The sequence below is a fragment of the Rhinolophus sinicus genome, chromosome 2 (assembly GCF_057876585.1).
Source record: "Rhinolophus sinicus isolate RSI-liver-muscle chromosome 2, RSI-T2T, whole genome shotgun sequence".
NCBI classification, from domain to species: Eukaryota; Metazoa; Chordata; class Mammalia; order Chiroptera; family Rhinolophidae; genus Rhinolophus; species Rhinolophus sinicus.
The window spans coordinates 47,260,912-47,274,543 of record NC_142502.1 but is presented as its reverse complement, the minus strand read 5'-3'; the positions used below and the strand labels follow the sequence as shown (position 1 = coordinate 47,274,543).

The window sequence follows — 13,632 nt, the reverse complement described above, 5'->3', positions numbered from 1 at the left end:
GAAAGGATATAGAGAATGGAACAGAGGCTATATTTGAAAAGATAATGGCTGAGAATTTTCCAGAGCTGATGAGAGATTCTAATCCAACGATTCAGGAAGCCCAACAAATCCTAAATAGAATAAATATAAAAGAAATCCACAGGTAGACACAACAAAGTAAAATTATAGAACACCAAAGACAAAGAAAACAGTTTTAAAATTAGCTTAAAAATACAAAACCTCCCAGGGAACACTCAGATAAGTGAGATAGGTAGCTGAGTTCTCTACAATGGACATCAGAAGACAAATGGAATAATATCTTTAATGTTATTCCAGGGAGGAAATAACTAACAACCAAGCATTCTACACCCAGCAAAAATCTGTGTTTCCAAAAATGAAGGCGAAATAAAGAAACTTCCAGATAACAAAAACCAAGGGAATTCATCAGTAGAAGGACTTCTAAAAGAAGTACTTCAGGCAAATGGAAAGTGATCCCAGGTGGAAGGTCTGATATGCAAAAAGGAATAAAGAATTTTTTACAAGTTGTAATAAGCAAGTGAATCTAAATAAAAATGACTGCATGAAATAAAAATAATTATGTCTTGAGGGATTAAAAAACAAAAAAGCATTAAAATGTGTGACAAGAATAATATACAAGTGGGGAGATGAATGGAGTTAAAGTGTCCCAAGGTCCTTGTATTATTGAGGAAGAAATAACAGCAAGGTTAACTTTAGAAAACTCTAGTAAGTAAGCATACTGCACTTTCTAGGGCAATCAGTGATATAATAGAAAACAGAGTGCTTAACTTTAAAGGAGTAGAAAAACAATTAAATTAAAACATTTCAAAAGAGGGCAGGAAAGACAGGTAAAAGAAACAAAGAATGAATGGGACAAATGGAATACACAATATAAGGTATGGATTTAAACCCAAACTTACCAATAATTTCTTTAAACACAAATGGCCTAAATGCCAAAAGAAGAAGACTACTATACTGGATGGCGTGGGTTGAAATGTGTCCCCTGAAAAGTTGTTAAAGTCCTAATCCAGTACCTGTGAGGGTGATCTTACTTGGAAATAAGGTGCTTGCAGATGACCGAGTTAAGCTGAAGTAATTAGAGCGGGCCCTAAGCCAATATGACTGGTCTCCTTATAAACAAGGGGAATTTAGACACAGAGACAGACCCATACAAAGGGAAGACCATGTGAACACACAGGGAGAGTGCCATCTGAGAGCCAAGCAACGCCTGAGGTAACCAGAAACTAGGCAAGAAGCCTGAGGCAGACTTTTCCCTCACAACCCTCAGAAGGAATCAACCCAGCCAACACTTTGATCTCGGATTTCTAGCCTCCAGAACTGTGACACAGTAAATGTCTATCGTTTAAGCCACCCAGTTTGTCCTTTTTTGTTACAGCAGCTCTAGGAAACTAACATACCATATTTTTTTAAAAATCATGTTCTCCCTCCCTTCGTTTCCCTTCCCAGGCCCTTTTAAGAAGCACTGCTTTGTCCATGTCCCTATTCATAGTTTTCCTTGAGGGCACATTCCTACTTTAGACTCATACTCATTCTTCATACAAAACTCCCTCGGGGTTCTGAGGAGATGCTGTAGGGGCACCGTCAGGGAAAACTCAATACCTCGCAGTGTTCAGCCTCAGACTTTAGTCTAAAAACCTGCTTGTTGGAATTGCAAATCAGCTCCAACAACAAGTTTGTAGCCAATGACCTAATTCCATTCCTAGGAATCAGCCTGTTTCTGGGTCTACGCATACCTTTTGCTCCCTACATTTGTGGAAGAGATTAAACACCAAAGGAAGGAGGGGCTGGTACCCTCTGGCCTTGAGGTCTGCTTCAGCCACACGTCCTCCAGTTAATTCTGAGATCCTAGATGAAAGATCTTTGCACTAAAACTTCCCTATGAAAATAAATTACTAGATGGGAGGGGGTTGGGGTGGAAATGGTGAAGGGATTATGAAGTACAAATTGGTAGTTACAAAATAGTCACAGGGATGTAAAGTTCAGTATGAGGAATATAGTCAATAATGCCGTAAAAGAACTATGTGCAGTGCCAGGTGGGTGCTGGACTTATTGGGGGATCACTTCATAAATTATATAAATGTCTAACCACCATGCTGTAGACCTAAAACTAATATAAAATAATATTGAATGTCAACTATAATTGAAAAAAAATAGTCACAGGGATGTAAAGTACAGCATAGGGAATATAGTCAATAATATTGTAATAACTATGTACAGTGTAAGATGGTTAATAGATTTATTGGAGTGATTGCTTTGTGAGATATATAAATGCTTAATCACTATGTTGTTTTGTACACCTGAAACTAATATAATATTGTGTGTCAATAGTAATTGAAAAAAAAATTTTTAAAAATTAAAAAGAATTAGACATCTGATTTTATTTTCTATATTATTAAAATTAGCCCCAACTGTGTGGATGTATAAATCTAGAGTCACTGGAATATCCCTTCATACTAAACTGCTCAAAGAAGATAAAATCTGTTGGATATCATGTTTTTCATTTTAACCTCAGTTTTTCCATTTAGACTTTATATGTTAACATACTAATTGTTCTATCTAATTTCAGTTCTTCAGTCATTTATTGAAAAATATTTATTTGGTACCTGCTTTATATTGGACAATATTCTAGAAGCTGACAAAAATAACAATGAACAATAAAAGAGAAGTTCCTTGCCAGAAAGAAAAAAAGAAAGAAAGAAGGGAGGGAGGGAGGGAGGGAGGGAGGGAGGGAGGGAGGGAGGGAGGAAAGAAGGAAGGAAGGAAGGAAGGAAGGAAGGAAGGAAGGAAGGAAGGAAGGAAGGAAGGAAGGAAGGAAGGGGAAGGGAAGGGAAGGGAAGGGAAGGGAAGGGAAGGGAGGAAGGAAGGAAGGAAGGAAGGAAGGAAGGAAGGAAGGAAGGAAGGAAGGAAGGAAAGAAGGAAAGAAAGAAAGAGAGCTAGAGAAAGGAAAGGAAGGAAGGAGGGAGGGAGGGAGGGAGAGAGGGAGGGAGTGAGGGAGGGAGGGAGGGAGGGAGGAAAGAAGGAAGGAAGAAGGGAGGAAGGAAGGAAGGAAGGAAGGAAGGAAGGAAGGAAGGAAGGAAACAGAAGACTGTCCTTTAAGTATTTATACTTAGCAGATGCTGCTGGTTATTCCCAAATATCCATGCTCCCTTCTTTCTTTAATAATGGAATCCCTGAATTTTAGCTCATTACCTGGTCGCCAAGCACTGCATTTTCCCATCTCCCTTGGAGCTAAGAGTTGCCAAGTGACTAAGATCTCTGGCCAATGAGATGCAAGTGTGAGGGGTGTATGCAACTTTGAAGACTAGGCCCTTAAAGGGGAAAGACATGCCTCCGCTACCTCTATCCCCATTCTGGACAAGTGAGATAGTGGGAACTGGAGGAGCCATTTTAGAGCATGAGGTGGAGACTTTGTGTTAAGATAGCAGAGCAACAATACAGAAGGAGCCTGGGTCCCCAACACCGTGGAGCCATCGTATCAGCCACAGATAACCCTCTCAGACTTTAACAGGAGAGAGAAATTAGCTTCTATCTTCTTTAAGCCACTGTTATTTCGATTTTGTTATAGCAGCTGACTTTGTATCTTGAATAATACAATTACCAACAGTTTAGAATATTATAACAGTTTGTTCTTAATATTTGAGGGGTGATATTCTTTCTGGAACACGTTACACTTTTCTGAATTCTTTAAACAGAGAAGACAGAACAGAATTTACTCTTTTTTTAATTGAGAAGCATTATTACTATTCTGAGCAAGAATACAAATAGATTGCAAGGTGTAGAGGACTGCTAGCCTGAGATAAGTGGCTTCAGGCTGTAGGGCTTGGTTGATTAATGCATAATTCCTGAAGTTTTTCTGACTCCCCCTTACTATCAAACTTACTATCAAGCACATAAAGTGCTTTGGCCTACATCCTGAAACATAGAAGTGCTCGATAAATGTTACATATGACTAATACTGCTACTAGTATTAATTATTACTATTACATATTGGGGACAAAAGGCCATTTTAAAAACACAGTACTTTTTTTTTTCCTGCTTATATCACAATCCCAATTATAAAGACACAGAAACTGGAAATCCCACACTGTGGAGATATTGAATCATCTGTGTCTACAGAATGGAAGCTAGGTTTTCTCCTTGGTGCAGACCCTCTCTCTTTATCTCTTTAAAAACACCTTGATGGTCTTTTTAGTCATGGAATCTACCTGTTGACCTTGCAGAGACTCTGAATGAAGGACCTAAACTAATAGGAGATGCTTCAAACTGAGATGTAAATATTCTGTTTGATAATAAAGAAGGCTCTTTCATGGCAATCAGAGTACAGCTCTTCGGAGAAAATATGATGTTAAAAGGTGTTTGCTTTCTTGGAGTTGGGTGAGAAAGGGGCAGTAAACCATAAAATGATGCCCTCACAGCAGTGAGCATGTCCCAGCAATGTGGCTGCCAGCAGGGGTGAAAAAAGGGATTGCCAGATGGGCCCAGGGAGGAGGCATGACCTATGAACTCCGGAGCACTGACATCTGACTGCCAGATGAACTCTTCCTTTTCTGCCTATAATTCACTCATGTTATTCTCAAGACTCAGAGAAGGGGTTAAATGTCACACCTGTGTTAACTATAAACGGGTCTTAAGGGAGAGGCTTGTGCCCTACTTGGACCGGAGAGTTTCCACATGTGCACGGGCACAGTGATCGACCAAGCAGCTTGGAACAACACCAGGCTAAAGGTGACAAACATCAAACAGCGGAGACCTGTGAAATAGTGCAACTGGATGTCCTCAGAATCTCCTGGGGACGAGCCTGCCAAAGGTTCAAACACTTATCATTTTATTAGGATAATATTGTTAGTAGAAATACAGAGGGTGCCAAAAAAATGTATACACATTTTAAGAAAGGATAAAAAACTGTATTAAAATTGTAATACTCAATATGTACCAGTAACAAAAGACGAATACAAGTCACGTTTGACTTCTGCAATTACAAGAGGTGCTCAAAGTGGTTACCGTCAGTGTGATTTTAATACAGTTTTTTCCTGTCTTAAAATGTGTATACTTTTTTTTGGCACCCTCTGTATATCATAATGTTATTGATATGACAAAATTATAGTTATTTATTATTCAATAATATTGATACTGTTGTATATTTTATTCTATATCAATATATTATCATAGAATTATAACAATAATTATTATTATCCTTTCGGTGTCCAGCTGTGTGTGAAAGCTTCTTCCCTCAAATATCCTCCCCTTCAAATCTAAGGCTGTTAATAAACTGCTATAATTGAGCTTGTAAGAAATATGTTTATAGTAAAAGCAAACAGACTCTGAGGGAGGTCTCAAAAGCATTTTCTTAGTAATAAAAACAAGATCTTTAATGGTAGACCAAGAAATATCTGGGCTGGCCTGGTGTCTCAGGTGGTTAGAGCTCCATGCTCCTAACTCTGAAGGCTGCCAGTTCGATTCCCACATGGGCCAGTGGGCTCTCAACCACAAGGTTGCCGGTTCAACTCCTTGAGTCCCGCAAGGGATGGTGGGCAGCTCCCCCTGCAACTAAGATTGAACACGGCACCTTGAGCTGAGCTGCTGCTGAGCTGCCGCTGAGCTCCTGGATGGCTCAGTTGGTTGGAGTGCATCCTCTCAACCACAAGGTTGCCGGTTCGATTCCTTGACTCCCACAAGGGCACCATCCCTTGTGGTACCCACATGTTCGATTTCCACATGGGCCACATGTTCGATTCCCACATGGGCCAGTGGGCTCTCAACCACAAGGTTACCGGTTCAACTCCTTGAGTCCCGCAAGGGATGGTGGGCTGTGCCCCCTGCAACTAGCAACAGCAACTGGACCTGGAGCTGAGCTGCGCCCTCCACAACTAAGATTGAAAGGACAACAACTTGACTTGGGAAAAAAGAAATATATATATATATATATATATATATATATATATATATATATATATATATATATATCTTACTTTGCTTATTCAGGGGATTTTTTGGTTGTTTTTTTTAAATAACTTCTAGCTCCCCGACTGTGTCCCAGATCATTAGAATTGCCAAACTAGTAGCCATTTGGTAAATGGAGTAAAACTGTGCAGTTTTCTTGCTGGATTCTCCACAATTAAAACCCTTTTGTTAATGGTAAGTGGGGCTTCAGGGTTAAAGAAATTGTCAAAGCAAAACTGGAGGGACTTAATAGGTGGCCAACTTTATTTTGCCAAACCCTGACAATATACAACATTTAATAAAGTGAAATAAAATACACTTTAACACCAAAATAGTAGGAAGCAGATATTTCAGAATGAAAGATAATCCTTTAAGTGGAATCATTTTAGCTTTATGAAGACTTTCAAACGGTTCTTATTTTTCGCATGTTATCATGAGTGGGCTGAAACTTCATGCAGACGAGCACCTGGTTTGGAAGCTATTTGTCTTCAACACTAAGCCCATGGCTTGGGGAGTTGTCCAGCAGCTGCTCACCTGATATCATTCCCACACATTTCCCCAAACATGTGGGAGACAGACTCAAGGGATTGCTGTGGCCAGTTGACCCCTGTGAGGCATGGGCCTGAGACCTGCCTCCTCTGTGCAGGGCCTGGATTGTCAGTTAACCATCCCAAAAGCTTTCTTCCTGCCCTGAGGTGTCTCTGAGCGTCAGGAGCACTGAAAACTGCCCTTTTTAGGAGACAGGAAAATTGCAAAGTTGGGTTCATTCCGTGGAGTGAATTTCCATTTTTCCTGGCCTCAGAAATGCTGTGTCTGTCAGTAATTTTCATTCCTGGGTCACAGATCCCAGGGGAGTAGGAGAAAGGCCAAACAGAACAGAACAGTTTTCAGTGCGTTTCTTCCGATCCTGGATTTGATCCCTGGCTCTATAAACAGAAAGGCTGCCCAGCTCCAACCTTCCAGATGCAATTCCCAGACCCCAGCAACTGTGCAGGTAGCTGGGGAGGGAGACCTGCTCTGGGCCAGCTTCACACCCAATTCTGAAGCTGGTGTGCCCGTGAGAAGGAGGCTCTCTTTGTTAGAAAAACAACCAGTGACAGAAATTACCCTAGGAGTTAGCTGAATAAAAGTTTCTTTTACAAAAACCAATGACCACCCCCTCCCAAATAACTTTGAGTCACTTTTTCCCCACCTACCGTTTTTCTTTTCAAGCAGTTGGAAGGACTGTGGAGAATCAAAGAGCTAATGGCTGAATTTATTACCAGTTCTTCCGGAAGCTTTGTCTTTCTGCTGACCTGAAATAATTTCCATACATTTTCCTATATCTATGGGAGTTAATTGCCAATTTGCATTTTGGTTTGAATATTCAGATCTCAAGGCGGAAACATAAGCTCTTTATTTCAAGAAAAGTAAATGAAAGGAAACTTCGGAAGCTCATTATCTAATGCCCGAAAGGCTTGTGCAGAATAAGCTCAGCCCAGTAGTGTCTTCAAAAACATCTTAGACGAGAAGCTAATCCTAGGGCCTGGGATGCTTTATGTGATTGCGGTTACATCAGAGAATTTATTCTCCACCCCCAGCCTCTCCAAATCATTGATTCTTAAAAGGGTCACAGGGTTTTAATTTGGCCTGATACGCATCCTTATAGGCAAACTTGACATTAGCACCTTTTATAAGCAAGAAACTATGAATTAACACCATGAGTCTCCCTTGTTGAGGCTCTATTTGCGAAAACTCTTCTATGTCCACTGACACTAGCCTGCTCACATTATTAATTCAAATGTCTCGGGAACATCATTTCCTTTTACCAAAATAAGTGACGAATGAGTTCTGGAAAGAGGTTGCGAGAGCCACCCAGTAGGCATAGTCAGGGGACAACTCAGTGTCTGAAACATTAATTTAGATGCAAGACTGAATCATGTGTGTTTAGCTCTGACCCTCAAATCTGCTTGCCTTACAACTTTCCCCATCTGGTGTAATTGGCTTTCTCCACTTGTAAAAATGCTCATGACAGCGACAGCAGGCTTTGTGTGGCCACGTGGTAACAATGAGGCCTCGTCCATCACATGCTCCATTGACAGAAACGTATTGATCCTGTCTTTGCCCAGCTCCCAACCCAAGCTTTCATCACGCTGTGCAGTGGAGCGCTGCCCAAGCACCCGTGCCCCAGCCCAATACCACTTTGGAGAAAGGAGATGATGGAGCCATACCTTGTACCCGGGTTTCCGCCCTCTTTTCTTTGGGATCTTCACCGCTGGTAAAGAACCAGCTGAAGCAGAATAAAGGTTATGAACTGCCATCTTCATAGGTGTTGAGTGAAGTGGGGGTCGGCCTCGCTTTCTCCCGGGGATCCTCTGAGACTGCATTTCTACTGGAGCCAGTCTTACAGAAGGAAGTAACAAATCGCTCACAGGCAGAAGAGGTGCTAAGAATTAGTCCAGACACAAAGCAAAACAAAAACACAAGTGTTTGTTTGGTTTGCAAAGCAAACATGGATCTGGTTTGGTGATTTTGGCTATACCACCCCTTCCTGGAGCAGAAGACCAAAAACGAGAGAGCCAGGCGCCACGAGGAGCTTTTATGATGCTGTTGGGCTCCTGATATAATTTCAAGGATACTGAATTTTCATGGGACTATAGTGAAGCAGGGAAGATACTGGCTAGGTGGAGAGGACAATAGATTCCCAGCTCCAAACACAATTGATAGTGTCACCAGCAACAAGACAACTTTATCTGTGCCTCAGTTTCCTCAGTTCAACTTTGAACTTATGTAATAACAGTATTAAATAAACACAGCCATTCTCTCATATTCACTATTATCCCTTTGGTTGGGTTATAAATTGTTATGAATTTTTTCCCCAAGAAATTTAACAGTACAAATCAATTGTATTAAAGGTGATTATGTCCCTCAATCAAATTGTGGACAGAGACTTACACACAGAAATGTTCATTTTAACATGATTTAGAATTGCAAAAATAAGACGGATATAGCCCAAATAACAAGCAATAGAGGAATACTGGATTTACCTACAGAATAAAACAATCAACTAAACAAAAGCCTTTAAAAACACCCTTAAGAGCGTGAGGTCGAGTGAACAAGCATCACACAAATTGCACATAAAAAAATGATCTCTATTATGTGAAAATTTACATGGTGAGGAGGTAGAAGGAAACATGCTGAAATATTACCAACGGGAAAAACGGTGGGACTCTGGATAATTGTTCACCATATACAAGTCCTTTCTTCCAAGCAGATACCTCACATACCAGAATATTCGTAGCATTAAAAAAATACTGCTAATAAGCTTCTCAAGTAAAGTTGGCTAAATCCTGCAGGAAGAGGTAGTTGATCAACCCCAACCCAGAGACCATAGCAGAACCATGAGCTCAGATTTCCTGGAATATTCAGGAATGTGACAAATGAGAAAGAACTTTTGAGTTTAACTCAGGGGTGATATTAGGTGATAAAATTCATTTCTGAGAATTAGTGGTACCTAGCAGTGGCAATGAGAGGCCATTGCTCAAAAGGCTGCAGAAAGAGATGGAAAAGATGATAGAAGCGGTCCGTACGTCCTGGTCTGGGCAGCACTGCAGGGACCAGATTGTTTTGCTCAGGGAAGAAAATATCAAATAGTAGAAATTCTTAAAAACATGACAGGAGAAATTTGGGGCATCCTTTATAGACGTAAGTTCACTTTGTTAATTCTCTGAATTTTAACAGTATTCTATCAATAATCTTGATTGTTCTTGGAAATAGTATACCTAGTGAATAGAACTTTAAAGCATAAATTTATATATTTATTGACTGCATTGTTAAATGGTTCAGATAGATGGACAAGCTCTTCAGGATATCAATTTTCCCTATCTTTGTCAGTTAAAGAAAAACACCCTATCTCATTGATCCTAAAAGGCATGTTGTTCACACATTAACATCTCTGGAATTAGGGTGCAGCCTAAAGCACTGTAAGCCCAGCAGAATCCCATAGGGAACATTTTTTCTGTCTTAGTCGTACAGGAAATAATGACAATAATGACACACACTATAATCAAAGATATATTAGAATCAAGGAATTACGATCAATGGAGATAAACCCATCAACATATAAACAAAGAACATCATTCTGTTTCTAGATTTAATGCCTGCACTCCACGATGCCAACAAATATCCAAAACAATAATTTTCATAAAAGGAGGCATCCAAAAAACACTGACGAACCACCAAAATGTGTCCGATAAGAATTTTACTATGTGAAACTTGGTCTGAGTCCCATTTTGAATTATCATGATCAAAGGATAATTTCTCCTTCTTCATTATTAGTTTATCTTTATAAACTTTAGAAACAGGAATTTTTCCTAGTTGTGGGTATGTTTCTCCACCTTCCTACTTTGCCACTAGGAAGGAGATCAGCAATGTATCTACTAACATAAAGATCAAAAGTCAACAAGAGAAAACCCACGATCAGCGAAGGCATTGAATCTCTTTTATCTCCTGGAAATGAGAGTCCGCTTGAAGGGTCAATTGCTACATTCCTTCACTAGTGAATTGAGATACTCTGCTAACTGAGATACTCGCTCACAAAACTGTTCTTGTTGAGTAGGGTTTGAAGAATAAAGGAAGGGTAACAAGGTAACACATTATCCTAAAAGTTTATATCACTCAAAATGATACTTAACTATCCCCAAATTTCTCAATATGTCAGGAAAAATTTCCTTGGAAATAAGTCATTTTTTATATTGGGTGTTTCTACTTCCCTCTCCCTATTGGGGGGAAAACCCAGGACTTGTGCTACTTTCCATTTCCTCCCATAGAATTACACCCATCTTAGGAGTATAAAGGACCTGTCCAGATAAATCAATCTGATCAACAAATTTCACACTAATGGAGCAACAGTAAACCATTTTGGTGGCATACTAGGTATCTTAGCAATTGCGGAGATTCTTGGAGATAAGAAATCTTCCCAGTTTCTTTAATTCACCACACTTGATTATATAATTCATCTGATTTTTTTTTTCACTTTATAAATTCAATTTTAATTTTTTTTTTTTTTTGCCATATTCATAGACCACTGCTTTAAGAATAAAGATTAAATGATTCGGGTTTAGAGAAACAATTTACTCTGCTAATGTTCAGGTGTTTCTCTTCTTTTTTTTACTCTTATTTATTTATTTATTTTATTAGTTTCAGGTATACAAAACAATGTAATAGTTAGACATTTATCATTTATACCTCTCACAAAGTGATAATCCTCCCTCCCCCAGTCTACTACCCCTCTGACATCGTACATAGCTGTTAAAATTCCACTGACTCTATTCCCCACGCTGTACTCCACATCCTGTAACTATTTATATATTAAATTATAATTGACATTCATGGTTATTCAGCTTCAGCTTCAAGTGTACAGAGCAGGGGTCAGGCATCTACACCGTCCATGAAGTGGTCTCCCTAATAAGACAAGTGTCCATCGGATACCCTACAAAATCTTCACAACATTATTGATTATACTCCCCAAACTGACTTTCGTATCCCCATGGCCATCTTGTGGTTACTGACTGTTTTCTAATCCTCTCACCTTCTCCCTCATCCCCACCCTCCTCCCATCTAGCAACCCTCAATTTTTACTCTATGTCGCTGAGACTGTTTCTGATTAGTTCATTCATTTATTCTTTTCTTTAGATTCCACATATAGGTGAGATCATATGGTATTTGTCTTTCTCCATCTGACTTATTTCACTTAACATAATGTTCTCTAGGTCCATCCATGTTAATCAAGAAGATACTATTTCCCCATTCCTTGTCACATGTACAATTTTAATATACAAATAAATACACTTTTAAATAGCAAGACAGAAGACGTTTAAAAATGGAAAAGGTTATTTTAATTGTGGGGGATTCTCTAAATGTCTCCTTGGAATAATTTTAAAGGGCAGGGGAGAAGCACTTAAAAGTGGTCTTTCAATAACAGATTTTGGAAAAGATGGTGGCAAATGTTCAGGATTCTCAAAAACCTCCTTCTCCAAAAACTAAGGTATGAACAACAACAACAAGAACAAAAAAGTAAAAACATCAAAGATCAATCGATACTCAAAATAAGGAAGAGTCCTTATCCTTAGAATCTTGGAATGCAGTGGGAACAAGGCAGATACAATTTTTTTAGGGAAAACACAACTATGGAAGATAGTGACCATTTATCAAATGTTTAAAGACAAGATCAAAAGTAATAGCAAAGGAAATACTCAAAGGTATATTAAGAGGCCATCTTCCAGAATGAAGGGGTTCTCTGTGTCTTAAAATTTCTTTAAGAATGAATAACAATAAATCTTAATAAAAATAATACACTTAAAGGCAATAGAAAAACATCTATAAGGATTTAGGCAGAACAAATAGATTATTTACAATAGGAAAAATAAACAGACTAACTCTCTTCAGTACCATTAGCCAGAAGATAATGGGGTCACCACGACAGCCTTTTTCTTCAGTTAGTTATAGTTTCCACACTTAGTCTTGCCACAGGGCCTTTGCATGTGTGATTCCCTTTGCCTGGCATGCTCTTTCTTCCCCCTTTGGTTTATTCTCCTTATTCTCCATCAGCTCAAAGAAGTTTGATCTGATTCTCATTGGGGTTTCCTAAGCTGTGATACAAACTCACTGCATGTAAAGCACCCACCATGGAAACTGGACAAGGGAAGCAGATGGGAACAAGAAGATTATACTACCTGCTGTGCCCCTAACCTCGGAGTTGACTGTCTTTTGCCAGCATCCATGACATTATGGCAGGCTAACTTGTTTGCTTAAAGAGGATAAAATCTCAGACCTTTCACAGCTTTTCATATAAATTTAGTAAGTAGAAAGACTTATATGAAGAAAATAATATTTTAAAAAATTCTACTTATATCCTAAAATAATACTGGAATAAATGGTATATTATTCTAGTATTGGGCAGATAGATATTTTTAAATATACTCTTACCTAAATTATTCTATAAAATAAATGCAATCTCATGAAAAATCCAAACTGACTTTAAGAAAAGAAGGACAAAACAAAAGCCAGCAGAGGAGACTTGCCCTCCTGGTTTCTAACATGTATTATAAAACTATAACAATAGCAGCAGTACATTACAGGAATAAGCAATCAGATCAATGGAAAAGTTAGTACCGAAATTAAACATATATAAGTTTCTATTTGTTTAAAATTTAGGACTATTTTATATCAATGAGGAGAGCTCAATAAATGACTTGTGAACAACTGGCACTAGAAATAAATTAAATTTTAGCTATTCTTCAGCAAAATAAATTTGAGATATCCAAGATTAAAATATAAAAAAATTTAAAAATTTTTTAGAAAAAAATATTAAGAAGTACTGAAGACATTATAGGTCAACATTTTTATACTCTTGGGAAAGTGATGGACTTTCTAAGTATGATGGAAAACTCAGGAAGTGGAAATGAAAAGACTGATAGACATGACTACATAAACCTCAAATGCTTTCATATGTCAAAAGTAAAATCATGAAAAAGTTTGAAAATAAATGAAAAGTTGAGGAATCTATTTGCTACACATGGACCAACTAATACAAAGAACTTCTCCTGATTATTAACATACAAATGAACACTGTAATAGAAAAAATGAGCAAAGGACACAATTCACAAAAATAAAAGAGAGAGAGAGAGAGAAAGA

The 13,632-nt window shown here is 38.5% G+C and overlaps 1 protein-coding gene across 5 annotated transcripts in view; it reads right to left on the bottom strand.

Moving 5' to 3' along the window:
* Positions 1 to 13,632, bottom strand: part of SCML4 (Scm polycomb group protein like 4) — a 96,853-nt gene that overhangs the window by 47,548 nt on the left and 35,673 nt on the right. For 2 of the 5 annotated variants that reach the window (XR_012496708.2, XM_074333362.2), the window contains exon 2: positions 8,169 to 8,383. The exons of 2 other annotated variants lie outside the window; for them this stretch is intronic. Coding sequence is in view for 1 of the 3 variants with exons in the window: in XM_074333362.2 (XP_074189463.2) it covers positions 8,169 to 8,324 (156 nt within the window). In the remaining 2 variants the exon portion in view is untranslated. Of the gene's footprint in view, positions 1 to 8,168; positions 8,384 to 13,632 lie in introns of those variants that run through there. One more of the 5 variants, XM_074333363.2, reaches the window with a different exon arrangement.